The 24,546-nt window shown below is 42.1% G+C and overlaps 1 protein-coding gene across 5 annotated transcripts; it reads right to left on the minus strand.

The window, feature by feature from the left end:
* Window positions 1-1,995: 1,995 nt before the first annotated feature.
* Birc2 (baculoviral IAP repeat-containing 2) lies at window positions 1,996-21,971 on the minus strand. Of its 5 annotated transcripts, none has more exons than XM_006242494.4 (8): window positions 21,814-21,971; window positions 18,287-20,210; window positions 11,803-11,881; window positions 10,509-10,557; window positions 5,592-5,831; window positions 3,180-3,434; window positions 2,749-2,790; window positions 1,996-2,669 (listed from the first exon to the last, which is right to left on the minus strand). In XM_006242494.4, exons 2-8 carry the CDS (start codon window positions 19,195-19,197, stop codon window positions 2,476-2,478), a joined length of 1,770 nt encoding a protein of 589 aa, XP_006242556.1. In that variant the 5' UTR covers window positions 19,198-20,210; window positions 21,814-21,971; the 3' UTR covers window positions 1,996-2,475. The 5 variants fall into 5 exon arrangements, with proteins under 5 accessions (XP_006242556.1, XP_006242557.1, XP_017451371.1 ...); XM_006242495.5 differs by having other exon boundaries at window positions 21,497-21,872; XM_017595882.3 differs by lacking the exon at window positions 5,592-5,831.
* Window positions 21,972-24,546: the final 2,575 nt, after the last annotated feature.

The following is a 24,546-nucleotide window of genomic DNA, read 5'->3' on the forward strand; positions in this document are numbered from 1 at the left end:
CAAACTTCTAATTTTACTCCCTAAGAGAGCTGAAAGCCTCATCACAAATTATTCATAATAGGTCCAGGATAAAGATTTAAAAAGTTTGGAATATTTTAATTCATAATGTAAAACAATTCTTTATCATCTCCACGTGGTGGCAGGGATAGACCTCTTGCTAGGAGAAGGTTTTGAATCTAGACGGTGCTGAACTACACATGTGTATCCTGACAGAGATGGAGATGGCTCATGGATTAAGACTTTGCTGCTCTTAAAGAGGACCAAAGTTCATCATGCTAGTGCCAGGGGTTACAACATTCTCTGGACAACTGCACATATGTATACAGACAGAAACATAAATAGAAAAATCATTTTAAAAAAATCTACACCTTGTGTCAACTTGACTATATCCAGAATTAACTAAAACCCCCAAACAGAGGACACGTTTGAAGTGGGAAGACCTACTTTTTTTTTGTAATATTTATTTATTTATTGTATATGAGTACACTGTAGCTGTCTTTAGACACACCGGAGGAGGGCATCAGATCTCATTACAGATGGTTGTGAGCCACCATGTGGTTGCTGGGATTTGAACTCAGGACCTCTGGAAGAGCAGTCAGTGCTCTTAGCCCTGAGCCATCTCTGCAGCCTGGGAAGACCTACTTCTAATCTCCATCTTTCAGGCGGGATCTTCCAGATCCTTTGAGCTGGAAGACCCCCCACCCCCCACTGATGTGGGATGCACCTTCTGCTGGAAGCCTCTGGAAAGTCAGGGAATAAGCAAGCTTTTGCTCTGGGCCTGCTTGCCCTCACTTTGCTAGCAAGTCCATTCTTTCATTGGCATTAGAGCCTACTTCTTCAGGATTCCCACACCTACTGAAGACCAGCTGAAACATCCACCTCGTGGATTTCCATTCACAGCCAGCCACTGTTGGATTAGCTGGACCGCAGCCTGTAAGTCCTGCAATAAGTCCTTTTTCTAGACACAGCCTCGTTCTGTAAGTTCTATTACTCTGGAGAACACTAATACAGGGGTTTGTTTTATTTACTCATTTTGTCTTATTATCTAGTCCTTGCTGCTTTGGAACTCACGATGCAGAACAGGCCATCTTTGTTCCTCTTGGTTTCTATTGCTATGATAAAACACCATAACCAAAGGCAACATGGGGAGGAAAGGGTTAGTTTCAATTACAACTCTTTTTTTTTTTTTTAAAGATTCATTTATTCATATATATGAGTACACTGTAGCTGTCCTCAGACACACCAGAAGAGGGCATCAGATATCATCTTACAGGTGGTTGTGAGCCACCACGTGGCCGCTGGGAATCGAACCCAGGACCTCTGGAAGAGCAGTCGGCGCTCCCAACCACTGAGCCATCTCTCCAGCCCTCAATTACAACTCTTAGTTCATACTCCATCATTGAAGGGGGTCAGTGCAGGAACCTGCAAACGAGTTGAAGCAGAGGCCATGGAGGTGTGCTTACTGACTTGTCCCCATGGCTTACTTGACCTGCTTTCTTGTACTGTCTAGGACCATCTGTCCAGGGGTACAACTACCTGAAATGGGCAAGGCTCTCCTACATCAATCATTAATAAAGAAAACTGCTCCAAGACATGCCTATGAGCCATCTTATATGCTTTCTCAAGATTCCCTCTTCCAAGACATGTTTAAATTTGTTGTCAAAAACAAACCAGCCCAAAGATCCACCTGTCTGTGCTGTACACCACCACGCCCTCTGCCTTTTTAAAGACACTTCAAACCTTCACAAGCCTACCAGACTTATATCTAGGACAGGTCATATATGGTTTGGTCCACAAAGAAAGTACTTATCACTGTCTGGTTCCTAACCCTCCAATCCTAACAAACACCTACACTCAACAGGCAAGTAAACTGTTTCATATAATTTCTCATGTAGATTTATCTCAATTTTTTGATACTGATGGAGTCTTCTCCCAATATTTTATTTACAAAGCACACACAGCTTATCTAAAGGAATTCTCATGAATCACATTAGAAACATTTTTAAAAGATTTATTATGTACACAGTGTTCTGCCTGCATACATTCCTACACACACTGATGATGCAAGCCTTTAAAAAAAAAACTTCAGTATGTTTCTCATAAACAGAAAATATTATTTACTAGTAACAGAAAAATACTTATTTTCCAGAAGGGAAAAGCACCAAGAAGCACAGGGCTAACTGCTGAGTGCCAGGACCACTGGTTTCAGGATTTCTGAGTTCCACATCACCTGAATCCAAAGTTTTCAGAAATCCCAAATCCAGGAAGTCCTGAGGACACACAGCAAGCATCCCCACTCCTGCTCTGGGACATACACACTCCTGTAGCTCATCAGCATAGACCCTCCCCTGCAACAGACTAAGATTAAATATACAATATGACATAAAGCAAGATTATTAATCTTGAAAGAGTAGAGCACATATGTTCTGCTGCGTAGCTGAATCAGTAATTCTTTGTTCAGACAGCTTCCTTCATTCATGAGAGAAACGTACGCACAGTCCCTTTAATTGTCCCCCTGCAGATGGGGCACTTTCTCAGGGAAGGGGCACATTCCCGGCAGACTACCAGATGACCACAAGGAATGAAAACGATAGAGACCTCTCTGTCCATACACACTTTACACGTTCTTTCTTCTTGTAATCTCCGCAGCTGTTCTTCCAATGACAAGCCTGAGAACAGAAGGACAATAGTGAGACTCAGCCTCTACAAACTAACAGGCACAATGTTGGAGTGCTAGCTCCATTTTACCTGAAACGTCTTCTGTGGGAATATACTTCATCGTCTTCTCCACTGAAGAAAGCAAGCATACAAAAAGCATCATTCTATCAATATGAAACTTTTTAACCTACTACTTTTACATAGTTTTTTTTGTTTGTTTGTTTTTTTTTTTTTGCTATATATTACAAAGAATACTGTCGGGGCTGGGGATTTAGCTCAGTGGTAGAGCGCTTGCCTAGGAAGCACAAGGCCCTGGGTTTGGTCCCCAGCTCCGAAAAAAAGAACCAAAAAAAAAAAAAAAAAAAAAAAAAAATACTGTCCAGGCAATAAAATACATCACTTTTTAAAAAAATAGATAAAATGTAAAGATTACAGGTTTAAACTAGATTTATTCTGCTTTATCAATGGAGAGACAACTCAAACCCTATAGGTATCTAAATAATTTTTTCCAATAAACTCACCAAATAAGTGTTCATATAGCGTAGAGTCGACTTCCTTCAGAGAGTTTTTGAAGACGCTGGCTGCAGCATTTCCCTTGACTAAGATGGTGTCGATGAGCTCTCTTGCTTGTAAGGGTATCTGTGTTTTCTGTCTGATAATATCATGTTCCTCCTTTGTAAGTACACTGGCCTCAAGAAGATCATCCAGGATAGGAATGACACACGTCAACTGTTGGAAGAGGGCCATTCTATTCTTCCGAATCAATGACAAGTCACCTTCATTTAAAAACAAGCAAGAAAAAGTTCCATTAAATTTCAAACACCCCCAACTTACACCCAACCAACCCTATGTACAAATTAGGCACTAAGCTGAGCTTGAAGGACTTCTCAGAAATGACTTGATTGCACATCAATGCAATCAAGTGTCATGTTAATCTTACAGATTAAACTCCGATATATCACACAATTAAAAAAAAAATCCTTCAAATTGTTGTGAGCAAGCAGAAAATTTTAGAGAGTAGTAAACCATGTGTCCTCTCTTTTTTCTCTTTCCCCAGAATCCTAAACTAGTTGAGCTTTCTGGTTTGTTATTTATTGAGACAGGACCTCATGTACCTATGTTCCCCCAATCCTGACTCTACCTCCATTCCAAGAGCTAGGATTACAGACATGAACCCCTATGCCCGATTTACATAGTGCTGATAATGGAACTCAGGGTTTGTGAATGTCAGGCAAGGACTCTATCAATAAGCTACATCTTCAGCCTAGAGGCTGAGACTCCATGCCTTCTATACAACTACAATGCTCAAGAGCTTAAGCTACAAGACATGATGGACTATGCTTGGCTCCCAGGCAAGTCTAGCCACTTAATAGCCATGTGTCCTCCTGCTATATACACCTGATCTGAAATAGGAATAATATCATCTTCCTCAAAGAATTAAATAAAATGCACATAAACCACACTGCACAATACCTCACATGTAACACATAGCCAGCTTTATTTTATAAATCTAAATTTATAGTATAGTTTTTAAAAATGAATCTAGCTTATTCATAAGATTACTTTACTTCAGAGATGAGAAACCTTCAATTTAATTGAATGTACTACCTACTTACTAACCAAAAGGCCAGGATTGAAACATAAATCTATCTCAATCCAGAAGTTAGAATTTTAAACTTTTTGTGATATGGTCACATAATAAGGCTGTAGCCAACTAGACCTCTCTTTTTTAAAAAAAAAAAAAAAAAAAAATTTTTTTCTTTCCTTAGTGTGTGTTGGGGGAGGCAGTCCTGCCACAGCACCTAACTTATAGGAATCAGTGTGTGTGTGTGTGTGTGTGTGTGTGTGTGAGAGAGAGAGAGAGAGAGAGAGAGAGAGAGAGAGAGAGAGAGAGGAAGCGTGTAGCAAGCACCTTTCCCCATTAAGCCATCTTGCAGGCTCCCGATGGCCCTCTAATCCTGTCTTTGCAACCACTATTCCCAGCTAGTCTACATACTCCTTGAAAATAATCAATACTTCACATTTATTTACTTCTACTATTTACATATTTAAATATATGCATATTTGTTGAAGATATAATTACCCAGAGGAAGATTTATTCAAGGAGATTAAGACTTAATAAAATCTACACAAATATCCAAGTCATTTGTCTATTATCCTTGGGTTGGGCAAAGGACCACAGCCTAGGATGTCATCTTAAAATCAAATTTTTGGTGTAAGGATCACCTACCAAGGATTATTAGGTAAAATGTCATATTAGAAACCAAATTTGAAGGAACTTTATTTAAAAAGTAGATTCTTGCTTTGGAATGTAGGCTGACCGTAAACTCAGTACCCGTCTTACTCTCCTGAATGCCACGATTGTAAGAATTAGGTATGTTCCATTACAACCAGCTTTGAACCAGTTTTTAGATCTTGCTTAAAAAACAAAAACAAAAAATTATGTGTATGTGCCTGAGTGTATGTTTGTGTACCAGGTACATGCAAAGGTCTTAAGAGGGGGTCAGATCCCCAGGAACTAGAGTTGTAGGCAGTTGTGAGACACTGGACTTTACTTAGACAATAGAAACCAAACTCAAGTCCTTTACAAGGGCTCTTTACCACTGAGCAATCCCTCAAGTCCCTTAAGTCATGCTTTTTTCAGTTTTAGTTATGTATACAGAAGAAATGCAATACAGCTCAAAAGAAGTTTATTGTAAATCTGTGTAATGTTACATATACATGTAACCTCAGCACTTTGGAGGTGGGGGCAGGAACCTCAGGGATGTTCAAGGACAGCACTAGCTATAGACCGAATATGAAGCTAGCCTGAGCTTGGCAAAGAGACAGTTTAGGTATGTCCAGAGGAGGAGAGTATCAGCAGCCATTTATGGGTGAGAGGTGAGGATGCTGCACGTAACAGGTAACTGAAAACCTGCAGCCACCAATGCTACCTGATGCCGTCTCTTCACTCTGTCTCTCCTTCTCCTCTTCTCTTCTCTCATCTTCAGCATTCAGAAGTGCTGAGACAATATCACTGACCGTCCTGTAGTTCTCACCAGTGGCCAGGATCTGTCGCTGAACCGTCTGTCTCACCAGGCTCCTACTGAAGCCCATATCCAAGGCTGCTTTAACCACAGGTGTGTTCATCATCACTGCATCTTCCCAATTCTCTCCAGGGCCCAGATGCACAACTGTTTGTAAACAAATTTGCTACTATTAAACTCCACAAATTTAAAACTATGGAAAATATAATGCCTGTGGCACCATTTTTATTCATGTCCTAATAAATGAGACATACCATGCGCAACAATTAAATTAATTTCAATACGATTTGAACTTTGAACAATTAGTGTACTATGCATCTTAAAAAAAAAAAAAATCACTTCATACAGTACCTACATCCTGCCGTAAACTTAAAACAAAAAAATCTCTTGGCAATTTGCTTAGGAATCTGTTGCTAAAAAAATTTGAAGTGTTGTTGGAATGGCTCAGTGGTAAAGACACTTGCTCCAAGCCTACGTTCAACTCACAGAATCCATAAGGGGGTAAGAAGAGAACTAATTCCCAAAGTTGTCCTCTTTTTTAAAAAATAGTTTATTTGCTTCTGTGGCACTAGTGTTTTACCTGCATGTGTAAGGTGTTGGGTCCCTGGAACTGGAGCTACAGACAGTTGTGAGATGCCTGCATGCAGGTGTTGGGCATTGAACTTAGGTCCTCTGGAAGAACACCCAGTATTTTTTTTTTCTTTTTTCTTTTTATTGGTTGTTTTTTATTTACATTTCAAATGTTTCCCGTCATAAATCCCCTCTTATCCCCCATCCCCTGTGTCTATGAAGGTGTTCCCCAACCCACCAACCCACCCCTTATACCCCTCAGTATTTATAACTACTGGGATCTTCTCCAGTGCCCAAAGATGTCCTCTTAACTTCCAGACACACTGCAGCATGTGTACCCACACATACACTGTAAACAGCTTTTCCTCAAAAATCATGTAGGCAAGATGGTTCATGGGTAAGTGTTTGCTGTACAAGTCTACCCAAATTCAATTTCTGAAACTCACAGGAGAGACTGACTCCTGAAATAACTGTGTCTCCATATCTGTCTCTCTCTCACGTACCCACACATACAGATATGAAAAATTAATTTTAAAAGATCTCCCAAAATGATTCTAATACACATTCATTTTTTAAAAACCAATGTACCTCAAAAATATAGATATGCGAAATTACCTTCGAGCAAAAAAGTAGGGCAAATGTAAAGCTCATTATCACTGGACATGTGACAGCATAGACAAAGCCCTAGGTCCTTTCCTGACCCACATATAAGCAAGATTTAAGCAAAATACCACCCCAAAATAGATAGATGATAGATGGATGGATGGATGGATGGATGGATGGATGGATGGATGGATGGAGAAAAGGTTAAGATGTGGGTACACCTATGTTGTGGTAAAAGTAAATGCTTCTTTTATCCTGCACTAGATCCTACACTGTAGTGCCCCATGACATCTGTTAGATATTTCCATCTCATTCAGCAAAGCATCTCACCCACTTTGCTCTATCCCATATCACACTGCCGATCGATGGCTACTCTCTGAGCCTGGCAACAATATCTCGACCCACCTAGTTCCCAAGGCAGGTTGCCACCATGCCAGACATACACATCCCAATTTCATGGTGGGTCCAGTGTTTCCAGCCATCAAATACTCTCTTGAATCCAATTAAATCATCACATGAAAGCACACACAACACAACAACGTCTGAGAGAGGAGAGGTAGTAGCCAAGAGAACATGGAAGCGGTGTTAAGTTTCACATTTGTAGGTTGTTATGAATATTCTCAAGGCATGGATGTGTACAAGGCTTTGTATGTCTGGATGGATAGATGGAGCAAAGCAGGTGAGATGCTTTGCTGACTGAGATGACGATATCTAACAGATGACATAGGGCACTATGGTGACAGGATCTAATGTGGGTTAAAAGACAGCATTTTACCACAACACACCTAGAGGGCAGAAAGCTTACCTAGCACTTGTTTGCTAACACAGTAAAACAAAACATTGAATGAAGAAATGGGGTGTGGCCTGGGTGGAGGGCTTGTCTAGCATGCTTGAGGACTCCACTTCTGGCAAGCAGGCAGGCACCTACTCCCTCCCCAAAGAGAGAGTACGTGTGGGTGTGGGGCCTCACAGCAATGAGTCCTTACCAAGCACACATGAAGCACTAGGGTTGGATTCACACCAACGGACATGTATCAGATTTGAATGATGAATAATGTCTAAACAGGTACATAAGTGATGCAGAAAAAACAAGGATGGGCAGCATAAAGATGCAATAAAAATAAGCAAAAGTTGCTATTCTGAACACAGAAATTGGGAGGCCATGGGACACTTAGGGAAGCATTTTCTGTTAACCTGGTCAGTGCAAGCTTCTGTGAGATTACAGCTGTACTTTTCCAAAACACTTTACTGCCGTCTACTGGAAACATACAATAAACACACAAAAGTGTGTAGAGAGCCACTGTGATCAAAAGTATGTCTGAAGAAATACTAAAGACAGCCTTGATCCTCAACACCTCATCCAGAAAGTAACATTTAAAAATAAATAAGACCCTAAAACTGAAATGACAAAGCAGCAACAGGAACGACTGAATGAGAACAGCAAGGCAAGCCTTAAGCAGCACAGAAGCTTAACACAGTCAAGAAGTAAAGATGGTGGCAGGCAGCAGGGATAGCGGCCATGGTAGACAGCTTTGTAAGGAGTGCCTTCCATCACCCTAAGCTTGCCACAATACTGCAGGAGGATCCTGAGCAGAGGGCTGTTCCAGAGGTGACTGGAGATGCTGCAGAGATGGACAGGGGATCAGGAAGAAGTACAGGACAGACCGACCGGGGTAGCATGGCCTACGGTTGGCAGTGGGTAGACTAAGTATCAGGACTCTGTGACGGCGGAACAGACTCCTCAGGAAGTAACGCAGCTGGGTGTCAGGAACTGAGATGAGGAAGGGCAGAGAAGAACATCTCAATGAAGCAGACACCTCACGCTTTGACACAGTCACCGAGAGAGCTCTTGTCACCAGAAATGGAAGCACCTCTTAAGACTTACACAGGTAATGAACATTCCAGCCTGGACTGCATCTGTCCTGAGCATAAAGTACACTGCATTTAGTAGTCTTTCACTTAGCAATATGAAAAAGGAGCCAACAGAGGAAACTGTTCAAAATCATCCTAGCAAACATGAACAAACCTCAAGGAGTGGCGTCAGGGGAGCCACCCAAAGCAGGTGTGTTGGGGACAGAAGTTCAGTGTGCTGCAGTGCTCATCATCCCAGCCCTGCGGGAATGACGACAGTAGCATCCCAAGTTCAGGGCCAGCTAAAAATGTGTCCGGAGATGTTGCAGAAAGTAACAACTGTGTCTGTCAAATGCCAGCTACCGGGTAAGAAAGATTTACTCCAGCAGTTTCCAGTGACCTTTGCCATTATCCAAACAACATTTACAGATTAGCAGGAGGGGACATAATCCAGTGGACAAAGCCAGGTGAGGTGGCATAAACCTGTAATACAGCACTCAGAGCCTAAGACCAGGAGATCCGAAGTTCAAAGCCAGCTACAGGCATAGTATGAGACCCTGTATCAAAAATGAAGAAAAGAAAGGGGGAAAACTAAGAAGAAAGGAGGACAGAGTAACAGAGACAACTGGTTCTAAGAGAAAGGCGTTCTCACCACTCTTCTACTTTCTCTGTGCCGCCGACATCACATGAATAGGGAAAGCTGTGGGAAGATGGCTCACACGGGAAAGCACTTCCTCAGGCAAGCCAGAACTTGATCCTCAAAACCCACATAAAAGAGAAAACCGATTCCTGAAGTTGTCATCTGATCTCTACATGTGTAAATATACACATACACTATACATACATGCATGTACACAATCTCTTATACATTCTTTTAAAAATAATTTTGGAAATTAAACAGCAATCAATGAAGAAAGAAAATGTGCAACAATCATTCTGAAGATGGGCAAAGTGGCTTTATAAGGAAAAGGAAAGCAAGTAATTTAAGAGGCCAGATGATGTACAGCGCAGCACAGCATGGATGGCGTACGAGTGCCGAGCACACACGAGGCTCTGGCTCTAGCTTACATAAACACTGAGTGAGAGAGCCACTACCTCACCCTGTCAGCTCCTTACACGGGCACTTACCACATACTCAGGTTCTCCTTCCTCTCACACATGACCCAGTGTCTTACCCACTGAGCACAGCTTCCATGACCAAGGCCCTATCTACTCTGCAGTGAAGGTTTCTATAACTTTTCTAGATCTTGGTCATCTTTCTCTGTACTGGCTGCAGAGCTGCCAACGCCTCTCTTCAAACGGTGAGCCAGAACCAGCTCTCCCCTTCTGAAATGATCAGCACTTAAAGTGACAGTTATTTAACCATAACACATGTAGATCACACGCACGCACGCACGCACGCACGCACCCGGAACTACTAAGATCTGGTTATATCCAGCTCTCATGCAGACCTTGCATTGCATCCTTATTCTATCTCCAGCCCCACCATCAATCACCTGCAGGCCAGCCTCTTCTAACACATTCTAGGCAAAGTGACTTTCTCTCTGGAGGTAAAGCTTTCATTTGGTACACCTCAAGCTTTTGTTTTCTGCATGTGTCTCATCACTTCATATGTCAGCTCTTTATATAATAATATATATTAAAGTCGTGAATCTCAGCAGAAACAATACATTTTCTAGTTAACGTCCCAAAATTTCCCCTATGACTTTAAAAGTACCACCACCCCTTTCTCTAATATACTTTCATTCTTAACGTTCTTACAAAAATTCACAGTTGTATTTAAACAATTTTCCTACTTACCTGGAGGGTCAGCATTTTCTTCTTCTGAGGTGTCTGAAGTGGACAACAGCTATGAGAGAAGAGAACACTCAGTAGGTAAACCAGAAATGTCACACCGTCTAGACAGCACTCGGGGATCTGCCTTGTAAGACAGGCCCTTAACTCTGCTGCTGAGCTTACCGACCACTCAGGGAAACCTTCCTGCCTCAGCTTTCCAAGTACCGGGATTACTGGAGTGAGCCACCGCAGCCCAGCAAACAGACATTTAAGCAAATGCACACATCCTTTTGGAAACTCCAGGTATGCTAGCATACTCCTGTAATTTCAGCACTTAGGAGTCTGAGACAAGATCAGGAGTTCAAGGCAGGCCTCAGCTACAAGAAACCCTGTCCCAAAACTCTAAAATAAATGCACACATATACTTTACTTTGTTTTGTACCACTGTGCTTACACTGTTATCTGCATCCAAGTGACAACCACAGTGTGGCTGCTATGTTAGAGAGCAGGAGAGCAGCAATGCCGCCTCCCTCCATCGGGAAAGTGACAGTTCGTTTGAGTAACTCTTCAAAGGTCTTAACTCCTAACAAGATTTTGATTTTGGATTTTTTTTTTTTTTATGGAAGAGACTAAAGAGACATTGAAGTTACCTCTTTAACCCCAGTTTAAAAAAAAAAACAAAAAACAAAAAACCTCTGTACAGTGGCAGGATATAAGTTTTTTTAAAGGAAAAGGAAAAGACAACATTTATAAAGAAAGACCCCTGAACAGCAAGCTAACAACAAAACTGTCAAGGATGCCATTACTGTGGCCCATGCCAAGGGACTTGAACTCCAGCTCTTTTTCCTTAAGTACAGTGCCTAAAATGCTATAAAAAAATTGTAAACTCAATTTTGCCTCAAAATTATATAAATAAAATAAAAATAAACATCACTTCAAAGATTTCTGTAATTATTACTTCATAGTATAATTCAATGCTATACTTTATTTGTATGTGTAGAGAGTATATGAACCTGTTCATATGGGTATATGCATCTATGTGTGCAAACATGGGTAGACAAAGGTAGACACGAGTGTCTTTTTTAAGACAAGATCTGTCTCATTCAACCTGGAACTCACTGAGTTATCTGGCCAGATTACCTGCCAGTGACCTCCAAGGGCTCACCGGTTTCCAACACCCTTGGGTTACTGATATATGCTGGTACACCCAGCTTCGTATGTGCTGCTGGGATCTGAATTCAGGGCCTCATACAGCAGTAAGAACTTTCCTAAATGAGCCACCTTCCCAGCTCTCATGTAAATTTTAAAATCAGTTTACCTGCTCAAGAAGATGAGGATATCTAGCTTGAATCTCATCAACAAACTCCTGACCCTTCATCCGTATCAAGAACTCACACCTAAAATGTGAAACAAAAACTATTTTAAAAGTATTTCATATCAAAAATAAACGATTATTCTAGATGACTGGCTTTCTCTTCATTATACCCACCAAAAAAGCGTTTATATCACAACCCAGCAGACATGTTTCTACCAGAAACCAAACTCTCACACACACACTCCTAGCTGTTGGTGCATTCCACTGTTTTGCTGTCTCATCCCACTTATACAAAACAAAAGGGAGGGGACATTGTGCACTTAGAAAGGAGCAAAAGTTGTCATGTGAAACACAGTGTTATAAACATTGTCTTTTTCATGCTTAACAAGATTTCAAAACCTATTAGTCATTATCCATTAACATTTTCATTGTTCATAACATAGTAAAACCCAATCCTGCTCCAGAGTTCAATACCCCACACTCCATCCAGGAAACCAATAGTCAAGTTATTTCCCCACCTATGTGGCCATGTTTCTCACAGATTTCACCTACCAAGACTTCTTGGAGGAAGTTCATGTAACATCTACCTCCATTCTACTCACTTTAGAAAAAATGCTGAACAACTGGATGTCTACATGCAAATTTTCTTTTTAAAGCACAAACCCATGACTTATGCTACATGCAAAAATAAACTAAGGATGAACTTTATCCTGAAATGTAAGAAAAGACCTTTTGTCCTTCCTTACGTCAGAATGTTCATCTAGACAGGAAGGCTGGAGAGAGAGCTCAATGCTCAAGTTGCTCTTAACAGAGCACCAGAGATCAGTTCCTAGCTCAGGAAGCTCACAACCTCTGGACCTCTAGCTCCAGGGGACTCAGTGTTTCTGGCCTTCTTGGGCCTACACTCGTGTGCACATTCCCACATGCAGTCACACACTGTGACAGATAGTTTTGTCAACTTGACATAAGCTAAAATCATCTGAGAGGAAGGAACGTCAATTGAAAAATGCCTCCCTAAAATCCAGTTGTACAGCATTTTTTATAATTAGTGACTTAATATAATGTCCCCAGTCCACTGTGAGTGGGAACAGCCTTGGGCTGGTGGTCCTAAATGCTATAAGAAAGCAGGCTAAGCAAGCCATGGGAGCAAACCAGCTCAGCAGCACTCCTATGGCCTCTGCATCAGCTCCTGCGTCCATGTTCCAGCCTGCTTGAGTGCCTGCCCTGACTTTTATGGTGAACTGTGAAAATAAAATAAATAAATCCTTTATTTGCTTTGACCTAAGTTGCTTTGGCCATGTGTTTCATCATAGCAATAGTAGACCTAACTCAGACATGTATGTCAGTAAATACAGTAAAAATAAATCTAAAGCAAAGGAGCCTGGAGCTCAGATACAGAACCTCTGCTTAGCATTCTGAAGCACGGGGGTTAATATTCAAAAACAGAACTTTTATACAAGGACCAAAACCATAATCCATAAAAGATAAAACTGATAAAATGTCATCATCAAAATTAAAGGCATTTGCTCTTCAAAAGATTCTGTTGAAGAAATGAAAAGCTGCCCTGTGGAGACCGTTCCGTGGTTAAGCACCTGCTGCCGCCCTTCCAGGGAGCCTGAGCTGGTTTCCAGCATCTATGTGACGTAGCTCTCAACGGCTTGGAACACCAGCTCTAGGATTTTTTATGCGCTCCTCTGGTACCTGCACTCACATGGAAAACATTCAGACAGACACATACACATAAGTAAAGATTAAAACCTAAAGAAGTGAAAATACTTAATGGGCCAGCCTGACTCCATCTTAAGAATGGAAGCCATTTTGTTGTAAGGTCAGAACAAGTTCATTTCCTTTCGCTGAAAATTTCAAATTGACCTGCTTTAACCTGTTTCTGGAATTTAACATGTTCCCCATGCTATGGAATTTGAGTCACACATTGAATATACCCTGATAAGATGTTCTTCCAAACAATTTTAAAATGTTCTGCCAAGTTCCTACATAATCAGAACGCCTCTGGAAATTTCCCAACTCTTGAAAACCTCCTAGTTGTGTATGTTTGTTGTTGTTGTTTTGTCTATATAAACCGTACCTTCTCCTGTGTTCAATATTTTTTCAAATGCTACTTTAGAAAGTTATTCCAAATCCCACTTTAGGAGATAACACTGAGAAAATAAAGCTTGCTTAATTTGACAAAAGAATCTGGGTAATGGTCTTCACTGTCATTCGGTGGGATTAACAAATATAAACCACATATTAAAGGAGTTTGTAAGAAAGCTATCGACAATAGGGCAAACTAAAAGGTCCTTTAACCTCTGTGGCAAACCATGACTAAACAAACAGCCCAGGAAAGCCCAGAAAAGGCTCCTATTCACATAAAATAAAGAAAAAAATGTGGGGATCACACACACACACACACACACACACACACACACACACACACACACACACACACACACATAGAAAAAGGGAGGAAGAGGAGTCACTGGGGAGGACAGGCTTACGGAGAAGGCTGGAAACATGTGGGCTCAAAGGAGGACCAGAGGGCTGGAGAGATGGCTCAGTGGTTAAGAGCACTGACTGCTTGCTCTTCCAGAGGTCCTGAGTTCAATTCCCAGCAACCACATGGTGGCTCACAACCATCTGTAAAGAGATCCGATGCCCTCTTCTGGTGTATCTGAAGACAGCTACAGTGTACTTATATATAATAAATGAATAAATCTTTAAAAAAAAAAAAAAAAGGAGGACCAGAGTTTCTATCAACAGTTTGGTAGACACCACCATGGCTCTAAGGGCCTGCTTTGGTGAAAAACCCAGCCTTGAGATAATCACAGATCTCCTGAGGCCTCTCTAGTGTGCACTGGCACTGAACTCAGAACCTCCTCTGCACAGGTCAGCCAGTTCCCACAACTACACTGATAAGGAACTCTGGAAGCAGATGTTGCCATGCCTCTCCTTTAGAAAGGAACCACCTTACTCCCTAACAAGTGCTCCGTACCCCAGAGCTCACCTATAGCCATTCTGCTCCTATCCTCTTTAAGCCCCAGCCCTACGACTGATCTGTATACACCAGTGCTCCAGGATCCACTCCAGCGGCTCAATTGTCCTTATCTTAGACACTAGCAGTAGCACAGAATGGCAGTCAGTGAGAGCTCCCCTCCAACCCCCTCCACATAGACCAGTGCCACTGCCCCACCATCGTGAGAACATTCACAAGCCAAAATAGGAATCAACATAAGGTCCCCTGCCAGGATGTTTTCCACAAGAAAGAGATTTCAGCCTTGCCACAAAAGCTTTGTTGCTGCCTCCACACTGAGAAACTTCACTGACAATGACTTCAGATAATAGAGCTGCTGCAGCTCAGGACTTCCCATAGAGTCAGTCGGCCATACCCTAGGACAAGCCCAAACCCCTACACCCACCCATAGTTAAAGGTCTTACAAAATCTAAGCAGAGTTAGAAAGAACTTAGAAAACAAAGAAAAAAATCTAAACAATAAAGGAACAAAATAATTTCCCAAGATCCAAGAAGAAAGGTTCTGCTAGATAAGCAATTAATAATACTCATCTTCAGGGAGCTTGGTGAGTTTCAAGAGAACAAGACAGATAATGCAAGCTTACAATGAAGGAATACAATAAGGAACTCTCAAGAGCATAAGAGTAAAAATACACAGGTGAAGACAAATATGTAATCACCTTAAGACTGCTCTAGACTGTAAGGGCAGAATGTAAATCATTCAACTCTAACAACTCAAAGGTTAAAAGAAAACACTGCGGCCCAGATTCAATCTTTAGTTCTACCCCAGCACAGTGCAGAACTGTAGCTGTAACTATGGTTACAACTGTCCTAGTAAAGCAGCTATAGCTATAATGAAAAATAAACAACGGTTACAACCTTAAAAGATACAGGAACATCAAAGCCAGGACCTGTCAGGAAGGGAGGGAGGGAGGGAGGGAGGAAGGAAGGAAGGGAGGGAGGGAGGAAGGAAGGGAGGGAGGGAGGGAGGGAGGAAGGGAGAGAGGAAGGGAGGAAGGGAGGGAGGAAGGGAGGGAGGGAGGAAGGGAGGGAGGAAGGAAGGGAGGGAGGGAGGGAGGGAGGGAGGGAGGAAGGGAGGGAAGAAGGAAGGAAGGGAGGGAGGGAGGGAGGGAGGGAGAAAGGGAGGGAGGGAGGAAGGGAGAGAGGAAGGAAGGAAGGGAGGGAGGGAGGGAGGGAGGAGGGAAGGAAGGGAGGGAGGGAGGGAGGGAGGGAGGGAGGGAGGAGGGAGGGAGGGAGGGAGGGAGGAGGCAGAGTTTTTGTATGCAAATGAAATCATTAGCAGAGGAACAGACTGCTTTAAGAGCTGATGGAGGCAATTCAACTGAGGTTCCCTCTCCCAAGTGACCCCATTTTGGGTCAAGCTAACAAAAACTAAACCAGCAAGATAATAAAGACATATAGTACAGTAAGTCCTGATTACTCCACACTTGTTTCAGAACAGATTATAATCCCCGGCACGTAAAATATTACTTAGGAAGCACCAAAGTATTTGATAAATAGGTGAACTGTATATATTAAAATCTAGTGATGATCATCTGTTACATACAGTTCGTCTTTACCCAGATCAAAGATAGTCACAGCTAAAACCTGTTCAGAGCTGCACTGACAAAAAATATTAAGTTTCTCTTAGTTAACTATTTAAAACAAAGAGTGAAGAAATTTTTGTTTTACAAAGTATAACAATTCAAACAGAATTTAAAATGTGTTTGTATTTTAGCTGTAACAGTTAAACTTCAAATTATAACATGTAAGTCCCACCTAAATGATTAAGTCATTTCAAATTCTGACATTTCAATCCAAATTCAAGACATTAGCAACCTTGAACTTTTTCCAGGGTTCCAATGTCTGACATTTTAGTCTGAGAATTCCTGGATGCTACAAGGCCGACTGGAGGCAGTGTGCTTTCCTGTACTGTTTTTGTTCTCAACAATGAAGACTAAATTCATACTAGCACAATATTATGGAGAGCATGTTGATTGGTTTTCCAAACATGTTCTTAAAAACCAAATTCCAATGAGGCTTACAACATTCTGAAATCACTTGCCAAATTTGTTGCATTAACAGAAGACTTAAAATAAACAGCATCCTGATGTCCGGCATTCTACCCGCAGAACCCACACGGTGGAAGGAGAGCTGTTCTTTGACCTCCACTACCAATTGATCCGTTTTTTTCCTGCCCAATAATTTTTTTGCTTATTGCTTTTTCAGACAGTCTTGCCACCTGAGTTGGTCTGGGGTTCACAATGTGGCCCAAGTTAATGTTGACTGGACAACTGCTTCAGCCTCCAAACTGCTAGAATTATAGTGTGTGCCACCACATCTAGACAAAATTAACACTTTTAAGTAAATTAAATATATCAGTTTTCAGAACAACAAAAGAAAGGAATCAAAATCTATCTTTTTGTTTTGGTTTTTGAGACGGTTCTAAGTAGTCCAAGTTGGTTTCAAAAGTTGTATCAGACTCCTGAATGTTAACACTACATTGGACCTGACATACAAAAATTTTGATCATAGTTCATGATAATTTTATTTTGGAGACAGGGTCTCACTATACTCTCCTAGCTGACCTGAACTTGCTAAGTAGAATGCATGCCTCTGCTCCCAGTGGCTGAGATTAAAGGCATGTGGACGTGGGTGCATTACCTGGCCCATCATATAACTATTTACTGTTTAACAATGTATTGATCCAATATAAATAATTAAATCAAAATTCCTGTTCATCATGGACCATACAGAAGTGAAAGGTCCCTGTAACTCCCTCAAAGAGTCCAACAATTCCTCATTACCATGGACGGCATGCAGGGGTCCAAGCTCTCTTTACTGTATACTCCCACTTATATACGTTGTGGATGTAGTACCTAGAGTAGGAAGGTTCAGATATAGCAGGCAGAAGGGTCGGTGCCGGGGGTGTGTGCAAGTGTAGAGGATGTTTCATCTGGAGAGGATGAGGGCTCTGGGGGTGACTCTAAAACAGTACTCGTGTCCTTTACACCACAGAAGAATACATTTCAGATGGCTAAATTAGTAAACTTTATGTGTATTTTAACATAACAAAAACACCTAACAGTCCATTCATTTTAAAAATGAGGTCCAACTGCACATAGCTGATCAGTGTCAAATACAAAAATTCCAATTTTATTTCACTAACAACTGTGCTCTTAAATTTATTCTAAGCAATAATAAAAATTAAGAGGTTAGGGATGTAAGCAAGAGAATTTGTCAACCAGATGTGAAGCCCTGGGTTCAATCCTCCATACCACAATAATAAACAAATTTTAAAAGTTTTTAAGAACCAATTACCAAGCCTGGCAGTGGTGGTACAGACCTTTAATCCCAGCACTCAGGAGGCAGAAGCAGGTAGATCTCTCTGAGTTCAAGTCCAGACTGGTCTGCAGAGTGAGTTCCAAAGCTACGCTGAGAAACCCAGTCTTGAAAACAAACAAAAAGAACCAATTACCTTGGAAACCATTTGGCATGTTCTATCCAGGGGTCATCTCCGGGTTCCCAACATCTCAAGCCACCATCACAACAAAAGCATTTGACATCATCATTGTGATCCACATAATAAAATCCAGCACTTGCAAGCTGCTCAGGCTGAACAAGAACACTCGATGGCCAGTACAGAAACGTCCTCATCCGAGCAGAGTGTGTCTGCATACTGAGATTGGATACACTAAACCTCTGCGTTTCTGAAGTATTTTCCAGAAATGGACAGTGGGGAAAATGTCTCCTGTGCTCTGACAGAGGATCATCGTTCGGTTCCCAGTTGCTCAGTTTCCCACCACAGGCAAAACAGGCCACCCTGTCTCCAGGCCCTGTGTAGTAGAAGCCTGCTTTGGCCAGCTCTGCTGGGGACAGAAAACTTAATGGCCACATACTGTAAGAAAGAAACCTGGCCTCTTCTGTACTCATGGCATAGCTGCAGGGATTCATCCTCAACGAGAAGTCTTCCACTGCTCTAGAATTGAGAGGGTTTGAGGGCAGGCTGGAATGAATGCCACCTTGTTCCAGAGGTAGCGAGTGTGCAAATCTACTTTTCGCAGGAGACGTGTTCTTAGCTGCAGACTGCAGACCGCCTGAAAGCAAAGTCTGCACAAAGCTGCAGCTGGGATAGAACTGTCTGTGCTTCTCAGTGGGACTGTCCCCTTGTTTCCAGTTGTCCAGCATCAGGCCACAGCAGAAGCACTTGACCTTGTCATTGACACCTGTGTAGTAAAAGCCAGCACGAGCCAGACTCCTCTCTGAGACAGGAACTCCCCTGGGAAAAGCTGAGTATGTGGACATTCTGTAGAGTTCACATGAAAAGTCATACTTCATTTTTTCTTTGTTTTCTTTTGTCCAATTTGACAAGACTGTGCTATTCTCCATTATACCGTTAGTTTACTGGGGTAAGGCACCCTGGACAAGTCTCTGGGAGAGTTCTGTGCAGGAATAGTAATAGTATTTCTGGCAGCTTAAACTTCCATATGAAGCTCCTCACTACTTCACACAAGATCTCTACCATAGACGGGAATGAGACAGCAGACAGCTAACTGGACACATTCACGGTCTTCTGACTGAACTGATGAGTTCACACTCACAGGACAAATCTGTCTCATATGACAAGACACTGCTCGGGACTCTCTGGGAAATCACATGAACTCTTCTGGGTAACCCGAGAGCTATAGACCCAGAACCTACTTCTCGTTATTAGTTATAGGGCAACTGCTGACTGTATATATGCGGGCTCTTTTCCCTTTAAGGACTTAAATCTGATGTCTGAACTACTTCTTTTCCTAGCAAAGGAAAGGACCTGAAGTCTGCATCCTGTATTTCCTCAGAACTAATGTCATACAGCTCATCATTATCACAGGACTCTCTAAAGTGGGTTACATCAACTGCATAACTTCCAGGGAAGTCAGCACAGCTCTACTAAGACTACAGGATTTGTTATAAATAAACAGTGCTTAAAGCATAAACTATTACTCTCTCATTGTTATATAAATCTCATATATCACCACCTTAATTCTGTGTCTATCATTTTAATACATCTGGTCAACAGACAGTATTTTGTACATAATCTTAGACTGCATTTTATAAAGTCTGCCAGTGTTTAAGGCCCAATTCACTATAAGTCTATTATAATTAAGAATGAGTCAATTGGAGACATGGCTTTCTTCTGTTATCACAAATACAAGAACCCTGTTTCACCACGGCTTTTCTGCTGCACAAATGTACCATACTCGTCTTCTTTTCGAAAACTCAGGATTTTATGTAACTATTCATTGTGTATGTGTACTCCAAGCAAACTGCATCTTCTTATAAAAATGTTCAGATCTTCATGTCTGGGCTTATTTCTATGGGAACATGGGAGAACATAAAGGCTCTTGAGGGCTATAAATCTGAAAGAAAAAAAGATATTTTTGAAAACTAATTGCACAGAATTGTCCTCCTCAATTTATTCAATAATGTCTAAAAACGGCCATTCTAGATAACACATCCAACTACAGCAGTTCCTCTCCCAAGTCTACTTAGAAAGGCTCCAAATCAAGGCACACACTGCGAAAGTACTCCTGAAGTACTAACTATGCCTGTCTTTAAAGTGCACAGCGCTGTATTGTTTAACAAGCAAAACTGAAAACAAATGCACATTTCCATTTGACAAAAATTGGTCCCTGATTTCAAGTTTGTTCATTTTATGTATTTTTTATTTACTATTAGACAAAAATGCACCATACTTAATGAACATTTTTTAAGGGACAGAGTCTTATTCAGCAGCCTAGGCTGGCTAGAAAGTCAATGTAACCCAAACTGGTTTTAAAACTTGGAATTCTCCTGCCTCAGCCTCCCAAGTAATAGGAACAGGCTACCAACAGGCTCCTTTTGATTTCTGATTTAAAGCTATTTTGATCTAGCACTTGACTGGAGACAAAAGGCACCTGTTAATAGTGAAAACATGGGTCTGAAGGACTGTTGCTATATTTGCCTTGCAGGTAAAGGACCCTAGGTTTAATCACAAGAAAAAAATTATATATTTTATATTATATTAAAACTATAAATTAAAATATAAATACAAATAATGTATTATAAAATATATTCATACACATAAATATGTGGATATAATACATAAATACAATATAAAATAAACAATATAATAGATATTTTATATTAAAATATAAGTATTTCCTGAGGATTCCCGAGGCATGCCTGCAATCTTAATCTCAACACTTGGAAGATGGAGGTAGGAAGAATGAGATGCTCCTGCTAGACAGAACAGTTGAACTAGCCAGGACTTAATTGGCCACAATAAAGGCACCGGGAAGAGCTCATTAACGGAATCCGTGAAGGACAACCATTCCCTAACAATTCCAAAGCAACTACCACAGACAGCGTCTCAAAACCAAAAGAGTACAAATGCCCATAACACAGAGGCCTGAAACAAGGCTACCACTGCACGCGTGGCTTAACTACAGTGGTGTTACAACTCCAGCAAGCACTCAATCGACCCTGCTGTATACCCACTGCAGGAGGGCGACAGTTAGATTGGAAAGACAAAAACACAGAAGACCTTTCCCAGTTAAACCAAACGTCTCACACGACTACTGGACGCAAGTAGTAACCGATGTGACAACTGTCATCCCCCGGCCGCACAACTGTCTTGGTTTAAAGGCATTAAAGAAATGCTTACAGCTTAAAACCCTGCAGAAAATCTTAAGTGACAGCCGAGGTGGTGCACCTAGGAGACTGAGGCAGGATAACTGCCGCAAGTTCGAGACCAGCCTGGGCTGATAAAAAAAAATAAACCGAAAGGAAAAGAAAGCAAAACTGTAATACAAGTCCAAGACCAAGCAAGGACTGGGGCAGCGAGCGGGAGTCGGGCGGCCCTGAGAACACAGGAGTTCTTACAACGCCGGCCGAACTGCTTTCGGGGCCGAAGGAGGCTCGCTCGCCCACCCAGCGGTGGAGAGCCATGCTCGGCGACCTGCAGAAGGAAGCCGCACTCACCGCAGAGCCGGGCCTCCCGCGTCCGGAAAGCCGCAGCGCCTGACTGTTGACCCGCCGTCTTCCCAAAAACCCCCGCGGCCAGTAAGACGTTAAGGTGACGTGCGGTGACGTCAGCGGGCGCACGTCGCAATGATGGACGGAGGGGCGGGACTGTGCGCCTGCGCTCGCGCATGCGTACTCGGGATTTGGAGCTACGCCTTCCCAGGGCCGGGGACTAACAAGGCTAGGCCTTCGCGAGTGTCCCTCCCTCCCAGCCTGCCTGCCTCTGCTGGCTGTTCCGGGCTTTGATACCGTGTGTTTTAACCTGCAGTGCACCTTTAAGGGCGGCAACCGTGAGCCGCGGCTCGTAGGTTGGGAAATCCTGTAAAAGCCCGGTGGGCGTTTTCCCTCCAGGGTCCTAGAGACAGGCACTAAGGCAAACGTGGTCGCGTAGCTAAAGTGACTCAGGCTCGTGAACTGGCCTCAAAACGCCTGGGAAAACGGAATGCACTCGTGTACATGAACATTAAGTATAACTTGTGTTTTTGTAAGATGAGCTTTTAACATTTTTGACAGATGGGCTCCTCTGGCCGGCATGGTGGCGCTCACCTCGAATCCTTGAAGTTCACATCCAGCCGTGGCTACCACACCCAGGTTAACTAACAGACCCTTTGGGGCGGGGAGGCAGTTATGCATTTTAAAATTATTATTATTGAAAGATGCTCTTGCAGGCGACCCAAATTAAGTCCAGCAGGCCATAAGCAAAAAGATAAGAAGCTGGGGACTAGTCTGGAGGAAGGCTTAGGAGGGTCAACAGTATAATGGGGGAGTGTACGGTTAAAGTGCACTATATATCTGTGATGAGATTTTTTTGAACTGGTAAAATAGAACCTCGACTCATATCTGTCTCCCCACCCCCACCCTCCGCTGCCCTTCCCACACAGAAAGTGCTTCCAAACAGCGTGAAGGGAAGGACTTTCCGTACTTTTGCCCCCTAGCCCTCCCTGGCTTTTGTGCTTTGTTATGGTTAGTTGGGTGGGGGATGCTTTTGGCAGGTTTTTGTTTGTTTGTTTGTTTGTTTGTTTAAGAAAGGATTTTACTGTAGGACTGAAGCTAGCCAAGGATTTAGCATCCTACCTCAGCTTCCTGCGTGCTGATTGGAAATGTAGGCTTCTACCAGAGATTTCTACGGTTTAATTTACTTTGGACCTGACGGCCTTAACCAATGAAATAAGATCTTCTCTCCCGGGGAACTCCAGAGGCAAACATTTTAAAAACTTAGAAATAACAGACCACTAAATTAAGCTGCCAGGGGAATTCCGGGACCCTGAACCGTTTCCCATTTCTTTCCCCGTCATTTCTGCCTGTAAGTCGGTCAGTCATAGAACAGGCGGTCTTCTGTTCTAAATGCTGATGGTTAAAAGAAAGTATTCTTAACAGTTTGTGATACAGAGAAAAGACGTGCCAAGGTTCCCAAGTGACTAAACTTCCAACATGGTCCCAATGCTTTGTTCAAGTCACTGCTTCTCGGAAAGTTACAGAAAACATTCCTAATGTGTGTGCAAGACCTGTGCACATTAAATTCAAGAATAAACTGACATCACTTTCAGTTCTTGTCCTGACCAATAGTCAATTGTATAGTCAGTATTTAGGAAATTTTCAATGCCCCAAACTCAGAAGTTTTGGAACTTATTACTACTTCTCTCTTAATATTGTATAAACTTGGCGTCCAGTTGTTTATTTTGTTGACCACTTATTCAACTAAAACTTTCCCTATTGCCCATGTAGAATTTAGTAATTTCGAAAAATGTATATTTAAGGTGGTTATCATGACATTTTCATCTTTTTTAATTTTTTTTTTTATTAACTTGAGTATTTCTTATTTACATTTCGGGTGTTATTCCCTTTCTCGGTTTCCGGGCCAACATCCCCCTAGCCCCTCCCCTCCCCTTCTTTAAGGGTGTTCCCCTCCCCATCCTCCCCCCATTGCTGCCCTCCCCCCAACAGTCTAGTTCACTGGGGGTTCAGTCTTAGCAGGACCCAGGGCTTCCCCTTCCACTGGTGCTCTTACTAGGATATTCATTGCTACCTATGAGGTCAGAGTCCAGGGTCAGTCCATGTATAGTCTTTAGGTAGTGGCTTAGTCCCTGGAAGCTCTGGTTGGTTGGCATTGTTGTTTATATGGGGTCTCGAGCCCCTTCAACTCTTCCGGTTCTTTCTTTGATTCCTTCAATGGGGGTCCTGTTCTCAGTTCAGTGGTTTGCTGCTGGCATTCGCCTCTGTATTTGCTGTATTCTGGCTGTGTGTCTCTCAGGAGAGATCTACATCCGGCTCCTGTCGGCCTGCACTTCTTTGCTTCATCCATCTTGTTTAATTGGATGGCTGTATATGTATGGGCCACATGTGGGGCAGGCTCTGAATGCGTGTTCCTTCTGCCTCTGTTCTTAACTTTGCCTCCCTATTCCCTCCCAAGGGTATTCTTGTTCCCCTTTTAAAGAAGGAGTGAAGCATTCACATTTTGTTCATCTGTCTTGAGTTTCATGTGTTCTGTGCATCTAGGGTAATTTGACCATTTGGGCTAATAGCCACTTATCAATGAGTGTGTGTGTTTTTCTGTGATTGGGTTACCTCACTCAGGATGATATTTTCTAGTTCCATCCATTTGCCTATGAATTTCATAAAGTCATTGTTTTTGATAAATGAGTAATATTCCATTGCATTTTCATCTTTATATACAAAAAAAGTATACAGTTC

The sequence above is a fragment of the Rattus norvegicus genome, chromosome 8, assembly GCF_036323735.1.
Source record: "Rattus norvegicus strain BN/NHsdMcwi chromosome 8, GRCr8, whole genome shotgun sequence".
Taxonomy (NCBI): domain Eukaryota; kingdom Metazoa; phylum Chordata; class Mammalia; order Rodentia; family Muridae; genus Rattus; species Rattus norvegicus.

Excerpts from the sequence above, each read along its gene's own strand:
- Birc2 (XM_006242494.4), bottom strand. The coding sequence starts at position 19,197 with ATGGAGAATAGCACAGTCTTGTCAAATTGGACAAAAGAAAACAAAGAA. Across the intron at positions 3,435-5,591 it reads GAGTGAAGAGACGGCATCAG|GTGACTTGTCATTGATTCGG; the intron begins GTAGCATTGGTG and ends TTTTAAATGAAG. Across the intron at positions 2,791-3,179 it reads GCTATATGAACACTTATTTG|TGGAGAAGACGATGAAGTAT; the intron begins GTGAGTTTATTG and ends TGCTTTCTTCAG.